Source organism: Mercenaria mercenaria, chromosome 10 (genome assembly GCF_021730395.1).
Source record: "Mercenaria mercenaria strain notata chromosome 10, MADL_Memer_1, whole genome shotgun sequence".
NCBI classification, from domain to species: domain Eukaryota; kingdom Metazoa; phylum Mollusca; class Bivalvia; order Venerida; family Veneridae; genus Mercenaria; species Mercenaria mercenaria.
Genome location: NC_069370.1, coordinates 37,292,339 through 37,307,399, shown reverse-complemented (window position 1 = coordinate 37,307,399; position 15,061 = coordinate 37,292,339). Strand labels below are relative to the sequence as shown.

The 15,061-nt window shown below is 34.5% G+C and overlaps 1 protein-coding gene across 1 annotated transcript in view; it reads right to left on the bottom strand.

The window, feature by feature from the left end:
- The window catches only part of LOC128546394 (fibrocystin-L-like), an 87,380-nt gene that overhangs the window by 59,417 nt on the left and 12,902 nt on the right, over window positions 1–15,061 (bottom strand). The window contains exons 14-19 of the mRNA XM_053516875.1: window positions 9,018–9,177; window positions 7,559–7,667; window positions 7,129–7,272; window positions 6,077–6,240; window positions 5,448–5,669; window positions 4,725–4,858 (exon numbers count right to left, since the gene is read on the bottom strand). Of these exons, the coding sequence (XP_053372850.1) occupies window positions 4,725–4,858; window positions 5,448–5,669; window positions 6,077–6,240; window positions 7,129–7,272; window positions 7,559–7,667; window positions 9,018–9,177 (933 nt within the window). The remainder of the gene's footprint in view (window positions 1–4,724; window positions 4,859–5,447; window positions 5,670–6,076; window positions 6,241–7,128; window positions 7,273–7,558; window positions 7,668–9,017; window positions 9,178–15,061) is intronic.

Sequence of the window (15,061 nt, the reverse complement as noted above, 5' to 3'; positions counted from 1 at the left end):
GTCGTTTCTGTTGTTATCTCGAACCAGTAATGCCCCAGTGAAATCCACTCCTGTGTAGGTAAACGGCTTGACGTCAGAAACTCTGCTCTTTGGTAGTGGAGGTGGATCAGGTGCTGAGTATGGTTTACCAACAATCTTCTTACAACAGGTACATTTACGTAGTATGACCATCACATTTTAACGGATAGACGGAATCCAGTACTTCTGTCTTAAGAACGTAATAGTTGAACTAACGACGGCATGTAGTAATCTTGATTGTGCGTCCTTGATAACAAAGTTGGTGTATGAATGTTTAGCTGCTAACAGGTACGGGTACTTGGTCATTTCGTCTAGTGGTGCATTGTGGATGCGTCCACGGCACTTCAAAATTCCATTGTTGAGAAATAATTTAAGCTGTCTAGGCAGTGGGAGTTTGTATCTCTTGGACTGTATATCTTTCACTTCTGCTTGATATTTAGACATCTGACAGCTTCGTATGCACACCTTCTCTGCCCTGTAAAGTTCCTCTGTAGTTAAAGTTTCTTGACTTCCAGTGGACCTCCCGCCTCGACAGTTATCTATGAAACGCAGTACATAAGCTTAACTCTGAGTAACTTTACCAAAGAGCAGAATCTTGACATGTCAACAAAACTGCTGTTGTTCACTGGTATAGCTGCATTTCTGATTTGCTAGTAGGAACTGGATCTGTAATCGTTGCCATAGTAACAGTATCTCTTTCTTGCCAAACTGGCCAACTGTCAGGTGTAGTGAGCCATTTAGGTCCGTGGAACCATACAATACTGATTTTGAAGTGCGATGTCGAAATTCCTCTAGTGAGTAAATCTGCGGGATTGTCCTTCGTCGGGCAATACCCCCATTTCCGGTTTTCAATCAGCTCGTGGATTTCAGTCACACGGTTCCTAACGAATCGCTGGAGTGTCTTGGACGTCTGGAGCCAGTACAACACAATCTGACTGTCTGACCAAAGGTGTATCTGTGGTATACTGGTGTTCTGCTTCAGGTGCTTACAGAGTCTGGAACCAGTCACTGTAGCCATCAGCTCTAACCTCGGTAACGTTAACTTTTTCAACGGAGCAACACGCGTCTTAGCCATCATCAATGTAGACTGGTTGTCTCTGCAGACATATGCACCATAAGATAACAAACTAGCGTCGCAGAATATGTGAATACAGGTGTAGTTGGATGTATGCGGTGTATTCTCAAAGTAGTATCTAGGAAACGTAGTGGTTTGCACTGAATTCAAGTCTGTAATTGAACTACGCCATTTTTTTGTATGTCGTGCGGTAATGGCATGTCCCATTCAAACTTCTGTTGCCATAATTCTTGGAGAAGTAGCTTCGCTCTGATAGTAACTGGACTAAGTAGACCTAAGGGATCGTAGATTCGGGACGTATGCTGCAATATTTCTCTCTTGGTAATAATTTGGGTAGTTGGGATGTTCTTCGCTGAGTACAGTAAAACGTCACTCTCTGTGTCCCATCTCATGCAGAGTACCTTAGGAAATCGATCTAAATCTAACACTGAATCTTTTATTGCTTGCATACGGAGCTTGTTACTGTTAGAACTCCAGGACCTCAAGTTGAAATCTGCAGACGACATTAGCTCACGTGTCCCGCTGTAGAAGAGTAGAAGCTCATCTTCCTGTTGGAAGCTTGAAATAACGTTGTCAACGTATAGATCTTGTCGTAAGTACTCACTCGCCTTCTGATCGCTGTTGACTTCAAGGTGCTTCAATATTGTTGCGCTCAGAATGAAAGGTGATGACGTAGCTCCGAAAAGGACTGCACAGAATCTGTATGTTGTCAAGTCGTTGTCTGGGTTGCTAGGGTCGCTGAGCCATAGAAATCGCGTTACATCTCGATCCTTCGCGTCTAGACTAATATTAAGAAAAGCCTTCTCTAAGTCTCTTGCTATGGCGTATCATCTATTCATTCGAAAACGAAGTAGAATTCCAGTCAAATTATTCAATTCAGGTGGTGTAGACAACAGGAAATCGTTCAAACTAGGCTGGTCACGTGACTTACAACTGCAGTCATACACGATACGGATAGGTGTTGTGTTTGACTCCTTCTTTACGTGATGATGTGGTATGTAATGTACAGGGTAGGTGGGGGTGGCGTCTGCATCACATAACCCAATAAATCCGCGTTCCAACTGATCGTCTATGATTTGTCTATATTATTTCAGTAAATCCGCTTCTGTTGAAAGTCGTCTAATTGAGTTCTCTGTACGTCTCTTGCAAACTTCGTAGTTGGTAGGAAGCACGGAGTGATCTTCTTTCCAATGCAGCTTAGCCACGTAACGCCCATCCTTGTACGTGATACAGTTTTCTTTATAGGTGTTTAGTATACCGGAAGTAGATGTTTCAGCCTCATCTTCAGATATCCCCATTGATTCGAGCTTCCAAAATCTCTCAAGGTCTGTGACATTAGGTGGCGCTGTAATGACGTTAAACATGTAGCTAGCAGACGACTTTTTATTAGCAACCGGAAGTGGTCCTGACAGTAGATACCCGATCTTTGATTTCACTGCCGTCGGTCCGTTACCCCTGACGACCTCGTTCGGAACGATCTGCCAATAGTAGTCGGCTCCAATCAAAAGCGATACCTCGAAATCGTCGTCAGCGTCAGAAAGAGGATGCGCAAGTCTAAGACCTCTAATATAGTTCATGCATTTCACTTCTTGCTGTAAGTTTGGTAATGGTCGGTACAATAAGTACGTCTAGCGGTATGATCTTTCCCTGTTCAACGTGTAAAAACACTCTGCCCGTGGGTATATAACGAAACTGTTCTGATTTACCACCAAACGATGCTAAAGATATAGTGTCCGAACCGGTGTGTTTTAATTTCAGTTTCTCAGCAAGCCCTTCTGTAATAAAAGACCTCTGCGCGCCTTCATCTAATAATATGTTTGTAGCAGTTGTAATATCATCTTGCGAACCTACTTGAGCGACTGCAGTCTTGAGCAGAACTTTCGACCTTTCATGTGTAGTTGAATGAAGTTGAATAACGGTTCCTGGCGTTCCCGTTGGACCTGAAATAGAACTCACGAATGGCAATGCACTCGGATTCAAACCTGGCACAGATGATGGTTTGTCACAAATACTGGAGTGGTGTTTTCGCTGACAGTTCCTGCACCGGAATTTGGAACGGCACTCTGAAACTTGGTGTTTTCCCAGGCAGTTGTAACATAGCCGTTTAGATTTTACAATAGTAAGTCTTTCTTCAATGATTTTCACTTTTTTACAGTTTAAGGACGTATGTTGATCACCACAGAATAGACACAGTTTCTTTGATTTATTGTTATTACTGTGCGGATGATTCTTTGTGTGTTTTTCACTCCGGTTCCAGTGAATAAGGACGCCGTTGGCGCGTGTGGTTCTCTATTGTCGTCGGTCTGACCCACTTCTGAAATGTTAATTTCTCTGGCTATAGCTGCTCTCAAATCTTGCAGTTGCCATCGTGCGTTTCCGTGCTATATTCCGTCGTAATTCGGCAGGAATTTTTTTCATGATTATAGGTACAAGAGTTCTGACATTCACCTAAAGGTTCTAATCCCCGGATGTAAATCTGCGTAGACTCGCCACGCTGTTGTCTGGAATCGGCAAATCTAGAAGCGACTGCATGTAAGTATCTATTATCTTTTGAGATTGTCCGAATCTTTCTTGTAACAAATCTATAGCATTCTGATAATTTGTGTTAGTCAGTGGAAAACCTGCTATTGCAGTAAAGAACGGAAGTAGTTAAACCTTTGGACATCAGACAGAGTTTGCTTTAAATGTACAGCAGCCTCATACGAGTCCCAAAATGACTGCCATTGTGCGACATTTCCATCAAACGTCGGTAAGCTCAGTTTAGGTAGTCTATAAAATGACGAATTATCAGATTGTACTCCATGAATAGATCTACTAGAATGAGAAACGTTCTCACCTGATACAGTCCTAGCACTACCGTTAAAATCCTGCGAATCACGGATCACACTGCCGCTATTAGTGTCAATAGACTTCGCGATGTCCTCCTTCAGTTTCCGTAGTTTCAAACGTAAGTCAATGGAATATTCATCACTATATACCAGTCCTGTTTCCATATCGTCAACATCTGGATGATTTACAATCTTCTCGTTTAGATTCTTGATGATCTCTGCCTTCTCCTCCATGATTTCGAGCAGGGCTGTCTTCGCCGACTGTGACAACTCGTTGTTGAATTTCTCCAGTTGTATAGAAATAAGACGACTCTGGCCCTTTCTAGTAGAAATAAGCTTTTGTAGATTCATCGTAATGATTGTAGAATTTCTCACGGCACCAACAATGTGGGGATGTATAGTGAAGAAACAAACTGCGTTGTGGTTTCAAGATTCGACCTTAACTATATGTGCTTTGTGTAACTACAAAACAACGTTACGTCGGAAGTGACGTCAACGTAAGCGCGGTACGTCACTTTATATAAATGCGCTATAAATATGTTATCGATTCTCGATTCCCGACAGGAATTGTGTCTGAAATCATTCGTCCTTGAATTATGATTCATGTTGAGAAGTTGGTAGTTATTTGCAGAGAATAGGTTTGACTAGTTCAGAATCAATAAGGTTAACTAACTGCCTCCTCCCCTTCTTAAATATGCGAAAAACTGAAAAATTGTTGAAACCATGTGCTAAATGATGTGCGTCACAAAGTAGCACGCAGAGCGCGTGCAAAATTTCAAACATAAAACATACCAGAGTCATACCTTTTTGGTGTAATTGCATAGAAATGATGAATCATATGAAGAGAATGTGTTTTTTGGGTCCCGCTGTTGTAATCTATATACGTATACCCGACTGTTAATTCATTTTTGAAAACTCCCATATATGCGAAGCATATCTGAAAAGATAAATTTATAAATTGCAAAAACGACTCATAAGTTCATTAAACAAGGTAATTCAGATATACACTTTACGTATCTTTAAACGCATCCCTAACTGCTTTGCCAGTATATCAAAAAAATGATTTTTCTTTTCTGATTTTTTATAATTATCTTACAAATCTCATAAAGCGCTCAATACAAACCTTGAAGCCCTCTTACAGTTGTACCATTCTATTCAATATTGCGATCTTAAAATTTGTTATTTGAAACATACATTCAGATGCCATGAAGACGTCACTTCCTTTCTAAAACACTTTCTCAAATAGTTCTCCTTAATAATGTCTACTCAGCAAATATGGATCTCTTGAAATCATTAGTCCTCCACCTCTGATAATTCATGTGGGGAAGTTGGCAGTTACTGGCGGAGAACAGGTTTGTACTGGTACAGAATCCAGGAACACTGGTTAGGTTAACTGCCCGCCGTTATATGACTGAAATACTGTTGAAAAACGGCGTTAAACCCAAAACAAACAAACAAAATATGGATCTCAATATCTTTACAATGACTTTTCATTAACAAATATTATTGAAACACATCACCATTACCGTTCCATAATATGTCAAGAAAATATTCTCATTCTGTCTTTGGTAAACAATCTTTGGATTTCTGAGAGCATACTTCCCGCAAAAGGCATCGACGCTTCGTATACGATATCTATTGTACCAGGACGAATCAGCCTCAAACCCCTCAAAGTACTTTACAGAACTGGACGATTCGAACATTTCTGGACATTTTGCCTCAAACATTTTCAGTATGACATCTTTCAGCTATATTTAATACAATGCAAATCTAAGAGAAGTTTGTGCTCATGATATTATCTTTAACGTTTGTGAAAGGTTATCTAACTTCGTTAACATGATATTTGTTTCTTTTATCAAGACAAAATTGTTTCAGTACTTTTTTGGTTAATCTTACATCAGTCTTAACTTTTGAATTAGCCTTGTGTCTTTGAAAAAATATATAGGAGGCAACGTTTTCATAATGATTGTTTAAAACGAGTTCAACATAACCTAATTATTAAAAGAATCTTGAACTTTCTTTTAATTGTTCAGCAAATTCGTGAAAGATGTAAAATATATGAAAATTAGTCTCAATGTACAAATTATAAATATCCTATCACAAATGCGGTCCGTGAAGTCAGCCGGACTGATCTGATAGGAGATAACAAAATTACATTTGCAGCATCCAGTGACGTTACAGCAAAGGGTTCTGACACAACTCCATTGATCGCAAGAGCGACAGTATCTAGATCAGGGACTCCCTGTGTTTCCTCAGTGACATTAAATGTTAATGGAAAAACGGAGTCAACCTGGATAACGTCAATATCAGGAAAATCACCTGCGGGGAAAATGTGGATGAGGTAAGAAGTAAAGAATTTTGTAAAACTTTAGTGGCTTAAGTAAATTAAATACAAACAATTATTTTATATCTATTTTACATTTTATGCAAAGATGTAAAAACGTTTTGTTGAAAAATATACCGAAGTGTACTCTTGATAAACAAACAGATCAAGAATTTTCAAATTGCGTTTTGATATTTAGACACAGTTCCTAAAACAGTTCATGTATTATTTAAAAAAAAGATTGTTGTTGATATATAAGATTAAACACTGAGTAAAATACTAAATTGTGGTTTATAGTATAAGCATGTTCATTCAACTTTTCGAAACCAATCTAAGTGCGTCACTCTTAAAAATCAAATCTTTGAATGACATGCCAAATCAATTTGATTACCGCGAAAACAATTTATCTGATTGTGAAATAGATGTCCGAAACATGCATACCGAATGACATTGGAATATGTTTAAAGCCGAATGCTTAAATCCAGATCCATTATCTAAGATCACTTTTAAATGTTTTAGATTAAATTACAAGACTATTTATAGGCTTTACTGAGAAGATATAACTTATTTAGATGACGTTACTCATTACAAAGGGCACGACCTTAGAGCTAGTTCATTGTTCTTTTTTATCCGGTGTCGAACAGGCGTAAACAGGTACCAGTTATAATTTATGAAATTTAATGATCTCTTGTTCTATGTCTATAATACCCCCAATTCTTTTAGCAGACTTTTCAAAAAGTAAATATTTCCATATTAAATTCACTAGTGAACAAACAATACCATACAATTATTAAAAACACATGTTTAACCCTTATTTCTATCTACAAACTGAAAATGTATTGCTCATAAAAACTTTCACTGAAATAATAAATTTCTGTAATTACCACGTTTTGAAATGAACGTTAACGTATAGAATTCAGGGTAAGAATCGTTTTTAGTCACATTCACTGACTCGTCTTCTCCCCAGATTGGAAGATCAGAAAGTGCACTTTCGATATTTGTGGCCGGCATGTAGTTCGTCAAAGGAGCTGGAATGATGTTATTCGTTATTTTAATTGAATTACATGTAAATTGTTAGTAGTTTACACTTTTCAGTTATTCTACCTATAAATATTTTCTTTAGAAAAATGTTGAAATGAAAATGGATTACAAAATCCAGTTGAATAGATAATATATAATATTATAATTTTTGTGTCTATATATCCTCATGTTTTATGAGAAAAAAACATAACATTAAAATCAAAGAGACTGTGCACTGTAATTTCTTTTTAGAAATTTCAATGAGCATTGGAATGAATATGTAATAAATCTTACCAGTATAAATTCCGAAAATGCCGAATCTATATTCACCAGCTGTATTGATTTCAACAATTTGTACTTCGTATTCATATGACTGCTTTGTAAAATTTTGAAACTCAATTCGCTGTAACAGAGATGAAAATTATAAATCTGTTTCTTTTCTCTCCACATATGCTTGACGTCAAATTATTTTTACATATTGACTGGTGGTTTACTGGTATTGAACATAAAATATATTTCACAAGTAACTCACATTAAGTGTTAGTTTCAAATGGTGAATACAACAAATCTAAATAATAACATATAGATGTTTGATTTATTACTTTTTTCACGGTTTACTGCTCAGATGCTCGTTCTTAAATATATTGTTTATATATCAAAATAAAAAAATATCTTTGCATATTCTACTACATACAAGGCTGTGAAACGATCTTCTGAAAGTACAGAATACAGCCAAAATAGCAGCAGACTCACTTTGATTGAGTCCATTCATGAGAAGTATGGAATGTGTAAAACCTCTAATCCACCAACGGATTAAGCGGAATTCTGTTACAGTAAAAATGAATGTTGTCCACGATCCCAAAGGACAAGAGAAAAGTATTCATCGTTATAGTTTTAAAGAAAAACCACCACGCTGTAAGGTTAATCAGGTATAATTATATAGGTCAATATTGTTTTAAGGAATGATTAAACATAAAACACAGGCCTTAAAAATTCACCGCTGACAAATGACCAATGGTCGACACAATTACTCATCTAATCTGACATGAAATTATAAAGGTGTAAAGTTATGTCTTTCAGCACTCAACTATGAAAACTATAGATACATCCTTGCAGATTGAAGTTCGCTGTGTATTACTAAGGCTTGTCATTGCTCAGTGATGTAATACTCATGTTTATACCTAAATTACGTCAGTGTTCTGCAGCGATCATTTTTACAATGCTCTCTAATGATATTACAAATACAGCAAGGTACTTGTGCAAGCATTTCCATTGTTTTCTTTTCGTTATTCACATTTCTATGACTGAATTGACGTTACTTTTGGATCAACATACATAACATACATTGCACCGAGTAAAAAGGTATAGAAGTAACTGAATACATTATACCGAATAAAAGGCACAGGAGTAACAGAATATATTAAACCGAATAAAGAAGAATAGAGGTAACCGAATATATTATATGGAATATGAAAGCATAGAGGTACCTAAAATAATCACACCTATTAAAACAGTAATGTCCTGAATTATATGCTGCCATTCCGCACGGTGTTTATTGTCCTGATTACATACAGTAAAATGATTATAATGTAGTGGTCCCGTACAGACAACTGACATTTTCCGGTCAATTGCGTATTCCCCATAAGCGGTTTCGGAATTGTTCTGCTATCATCACATGAGTAACCCCACGGAAATTGTATAACAAAACATTCGCTGCTTATGAACATAGGTATAAAGGATGAAAGAGTATCACCTGTACTTCTTTACTTTGAATTGATGTTATCATTATTCTTTGTTTTTCCTGTTCGGCCTTTTTTATCCACGTTCTTGTAAATTTTGTACCAAAATATTTAACCTTCAGATGAATTTTGGGATTTCTGCTACTTGTGTAATGCACAATCTGCAGGTGATACCTGAAAAATAAAGAGAAAATTCTAGATGATAGCTTAGTTTATACAATGAAATAAATACGAGTTCGTAAAGGAGGGTTATGATGGTGACGGAGGGTAACTCAAATACTTTTCACAGCTCGAATATGTTTCACACAGGCAATAGTTATATTTTAACTACTGTTGTAGATGGTCACCAAAGAACCGTTTTTGTGAAATGATTCTGAAATCGTACAGTTTCATTCAAGATAATCTTTAAGTGTCCTCTAAATACTTATAAACCCTGCACATAGCGGTCATTGCTATTAATTATCAGGACAGCTATCCTTTGTTAAGCCTACTCATGGAGCATTTAAAAAATATATTATAGACTAACTTCTTATATTGGTCTGAAATTTGGTATGCTGGTATGTTAAGAGTTTTAACTTCATACTCCGAAATTTTTATTCAAAGTACTCTCATTAGGACACGTCTCCTGATGATCAGAGAGAAAATGTGGCTTTTTGAGTGTTAACAAGGTCTTTCTATGATTTGATTTTGACCTAGATAATCCAGTTTCAAATTTTATCAGACCTAAATATTCTGAAAATGAAGACGAATTTCGAAGATCGAGCAGAAAATTCAGGATCTAGTGTATCAACACAACTTTATGATTTAACATAGTGACTTATTAGTTATTTTACCTTACAGTTTTGAACTTGCCCCACATTTCAAACAAGATGACTAATACCCCGAACATTTATGCCAAGTAATTTCAAATACCCTTCATCAATGTCAGAGTTATGGACGGGACAAGAAACAGACATTTTTGCCTGGTTTTGCGCACGACACATTGTACCATTATGGTGAATATTAAGTTACATTGTATTTTAAAATCCCTTAATGGATGGAAGAGTTATAGCCCAGAAGAAAATGTACACGGACGCACACACACACACACACTGACTGACGGCCGGGAACAGTGCGATTTTAATATGCCCATATTCGGGGGCACAAAAATACAAATATTCTGTTAAAGATCCATGGTGATCAATATAAAAATGTGGAGTCTAGAGTGTTTACAATTTTTTCTATGATTTGATATAGAGACCTAGTTTTTCTCAGAAAATAATAATGCGAGGTGATGTAATATGCATTCCCCTTACGTCACATGGCACTTGCTTAAGCGGAATTCTATTATTAATAAAATGAACGTACCTCATGAGTCGAAAGAACAAGAAAATACAACAACACTGAGTCCGAGACAAGTTACAGCCGCCGCGCGGCATTTAAAGATTGTTGTTGTAATAGTTAACAAAATTTATGAAATGATCCTTTTGAAGAGTAGAAAGCAACCAAGCAACATAATAGCACACTCGGTTTGATCGAGTTTATTCATGAGAGGTAATGAAAGAGGTAATTTTTCTTGGTAGAAATTTTGCTCGATCGAGGTAAGAAGTTTATTTGTTAGATTTTTGTATAATTTTTGAATTATGATTTTCAATTAGTAATTTTTTGTTAATTCTACAGGATTTTGTAACATTTACTTTTCGGCATGTGATTTTGGCTAGTTTCGGTATGTCAGGATTATTTATTAAATTTTTCATGCTTTTTTGTAAACTATTTCGAAAGAGGAATCTAAAATGTTTCGTTTATATAAGCTGTTAGATTTGTACTGAAATTTATGTAACATGATAATTGTAAAGTATTCTTTGTCATAAACATAAGTCAAACAGTTCGTTGTTTATTATGGAACGCCGTTACTGCATTGCATTGCAATGTTAAATCTGTGTGGTATATCTAGTACCGTATATGTAATATGTTATTGTAATTTGAAATTATTACTGTATACATGTACTTTATGTAAACGAAATGTACTATATACATACAATGTCCGTTTTGTTGTATGGCATTAGATATTATACTGATACAAGCTATGGTATAACGTTTGATTTGCATTGAGTTTTGTTAATTTGTAGTTGTAAAATATAGCTGCAGCTTATCATTTCCGTATATATAATTTTTCATCATAAACTTTTCATATCTTTACCATACTTTAACTTTAGACTTTTAAGTAATTAATCTTAGATATAATGGAAGTAATAGGTGAACTTAGTAGCACATACATTTTTATAAGCAGCACGTATTATTTATGGGAGCCTACGGAGGTATGGTGTACCCAAAGGAGCTATTTTATGCCCTGACTTATTTGTTTTGCTATGGTGCTTACCATATGTTATGAATTTTAGCTTCTTCCACCAGGCAACTTCTATCTGGTGATGATGTCACGACCTGGAAGTACAATACCCGCGGTTCACTTTTCCTCACTCGCCTGGATGTGATTTTCCCAGCGCAGAGCTTTCGTCTCATGGTTGTGCCGTAACCACAAAGACGAAGATTTTTGTTACCCACTGAAGTCAGCTCAGTGATGCAATCACCTACCATCATAGGGAGCCAAAACGGAGTCAACGTTTTCACAGTTTAGAGGGACTTTACTTGAAGATATGTTGTATTTTTGTGCTACTTAAAGTTCAAAGTTAACGGAAACATCAGTTAACGGAACTGTCAGTGTTAGAAATTTATACTTGTTAAAAAGATATACTGAGCTCAGATTTTTTTCTTGTTTTCTTATAATAAGATTTTTTTCTCACTTTTCGTTTATTAATTGTAAATAATCATTTTGTTGTAAATAAATTTGTAAATATTGTAATGGGTGTTGACTTGTTCTGATAGTTATTGTCCCCGGTACGTCCATCCTGCCACACATTGCAGGTTCATGTTTATTAGTTATTATAGTTTTAAAGGTAAAATGAGTTATGATATAATTTATTCGTTTTATTATATTATGTTTAATAAATGTAAAAATTCTATATAAAATGTATGGGCCATCTTTTGATGCAAAAATAAAGGGAAAATAATGATTTTTTTGTATAATTTTCATTTTCAGTTTTGGTCAAGAAAAATTTGAGTATGTACAACTGTTTGACCTATTCACCCTGTGGCAGTCACAGAAGATGTTAGCATTATGAATAGATGTAGGGGCATTATGCTTTTGTATGTTAAACAAAGGTCTCAAAGCATTTATATGCTGCATGACTGCATACTTGCTTCTGAAATTATAGTACAAGTCACCTATAAGACTGACATTCCTGACAAGATGTGAACCTTTTGGACTTTAGTAAGCCTGGCATAAACATTTCTTTCATGTAGCTTTGTGTATCCCTCAATTTAATGGTTTTACAAAGTACATATCTCCATTGAAGATAATGTTAAAACATGTGTTTTAGTAATAGTTGTGGGATGGCTTTGTAATGTTAACACTGTAAAAATAGAATGGAAAAGTACTTTGATAACAAACATTGAAATACAAATTTATCAGTATATTACAAACATTGCACAAACTTACATTGAAATACAAATTTATCAGTATATTGTTCCAATCAGTAAAAAAATGAAGTATCTTTATATTAAGAAAATGAAAACTTAAAAGCTTTGACACTGATTAAATATTGATTACTAGAAAGTGTGTGAATTATTGTTTTACAACATTTCAGAACTAGAAAACAATGGTTAGTGTAGAAGGGAGATATAAGTAACGACAAAAGTAACAGATATAATTGAGGTAAATTACTGTGTTAAAAAGACATGGCCAGTGTTTCACATCACAAAGGCAACATGTATATTTAAGTTTGTCACTTATGATTTCTGCAAAGCTTTTGAATTATATATGAAACGATGAGAAACAATACTTTTTACTGTGGCCATTTTTTACATGATTTCATTAAGACTGACAATTTGTTCATTGTTCATTGGAAAAAATGGTTAAAGGTGGCATTGTCACATAAAATATGTCTGCATCGTTGCCTAACATTAAATGTCAAAATGTTAATAAAGTAAATTTAAATTTGGAGAATCTTTTGGTGTTTTTCTTCATTAAGTGTAGTTGAAAGTTTGAAGCAATTAATACAGTACAACCGCTCCAGAGCGGCCCACTCTTAAGCAAAATGCTCTCTATAACATCATCAAAATTTACCTAAGCTAAAATATAGTTATTATATTTACCTCTCCAAAACAACAACCTCTAGATAACAGTCAATATTTATATATCCAACAGGGTGTTGCTCTGCAGAGGTTGCAATATTTCTATCATATTCATTGTTTTCAAATGTTTTGTTTTTTAAAAAAGAACAAATACAACAAGGGGAATGTGAACATCTATTACTCATAAGGGGAAGTTTTACATGGTCATTGTTTTTGCATGTTATATAAAAACACATTAGGTAGTTTATTATTACCATTCTTACATCATACACTAATCAGAGCTTGCAGCTTGTTGTTGAAGGTTTTAGGTGAGATCATTGGAGAACATCATCAGGTTTTTCTGTTTCTTGTTTTCAATATTTTACTGAAAATGTACATTGAATGTTATCGAATATGCAATCTTTTCAGATAGCCCTATTATATAACTTGTCATTTAGTGAATCTATGTATATGTCTATTTAGATAAAGCAACAAGCCAAGTAGCAACATAATCTGACTACTTAAGACAAGTGATTCTTTAGACAAGTTGAAATTAGACAAAATGTCAATTTGTAGAGTTACCTGACTTGCTACTTGATAATATATTTCTGAAAACATCTGCAAATATAAAAGAATGATGTCATTATTGATTTAAAAGCTGCCATCTTTTACTCTCTTTATATCATAAAGTTTTGCTTTTGTATTTCCAGAGGTGCTAAAAGTGTATTAACTTTGACCCAACTGTGCTGTTTGATGTATCTTTAATGCACCAGCTGTAAACTGAGATGGACACACACATCATTTATATATTATCATCTATACAGAATGTGTGTATAAAACAGTATAAATATATTGTTAAATATATTTTTCCTTTATGACATGCATGTATGAAGGAACTATTAATTTACCAAATACATTCACAGAGATGTTCAAATGTGACAATCTAATTTAAGAATAAGCTTTCGTTTGAAGTTTCATGTTATTTGTGGTGAAGATTGACCCGGTCATAAAGCGACATACACTGTCTGTGAGTCATTTCTTGTATGGAATAATGGTCTTAATAATGCAAAAAATATCAAAGTTATTGTTAGGTGAACTCATTCATCACTTGTAGAATAATGTTAAAGTAGTTCAACATATAAACATCATTTAATTAATATCTTATTTGGCACATGTTTTCAAATAAGCATTTATATACAGTCTATTCTATGCAGAAATGATATTCCACAATTTTTCAGTTATATTTTATGTTGTTTTGCTGTCTCAACATATAATTTCTAACAACAAAAAAACATTAGTATTTAACAATGTGTTTGGTATAAATGTTTGTTTTGTTTATATGTTTTATTTATTTCCATCCAGGAGAATAAAAAGATATAAATTTTAAAATATCTCATTATTTAAAATAAGTACATTTCATAATTAAAATAAGAAAATTTATGTTAGTGGAATTTCATCTAAAAATTTTTGATATACAGTCTTTGTAGTATTTGCCTCTTTAAATATGTTTGAATGAAATGAGAATAACAACGTACTTTAAATTTTTATAGTTAAAAGCTAATATGGGAATTATTAACTTCAGAAGATTTTATCTCACTGTTATATCATCTGAGCTTTAATATTTTTCAATAAAGCTCAACATTATTTTTGTGTATACCTTGCATTAATGTGTGATAAATGTTTTTATGGTATGGTATTCGTCAATATAGTATATGCTTTTCATTTTACCATGGATTAAATATATATATATATATATATATATATATATATATATATATATATATTTGTCTGAAAATAAAGGTAAACATACTGACTGATTAAACTGCAATCTAAGACAGCTTAAATAAAATAAAGGGAGGTAGTTCCATTATAAATTGTGTTGAATGTATATGATAAATATAATGAAGGG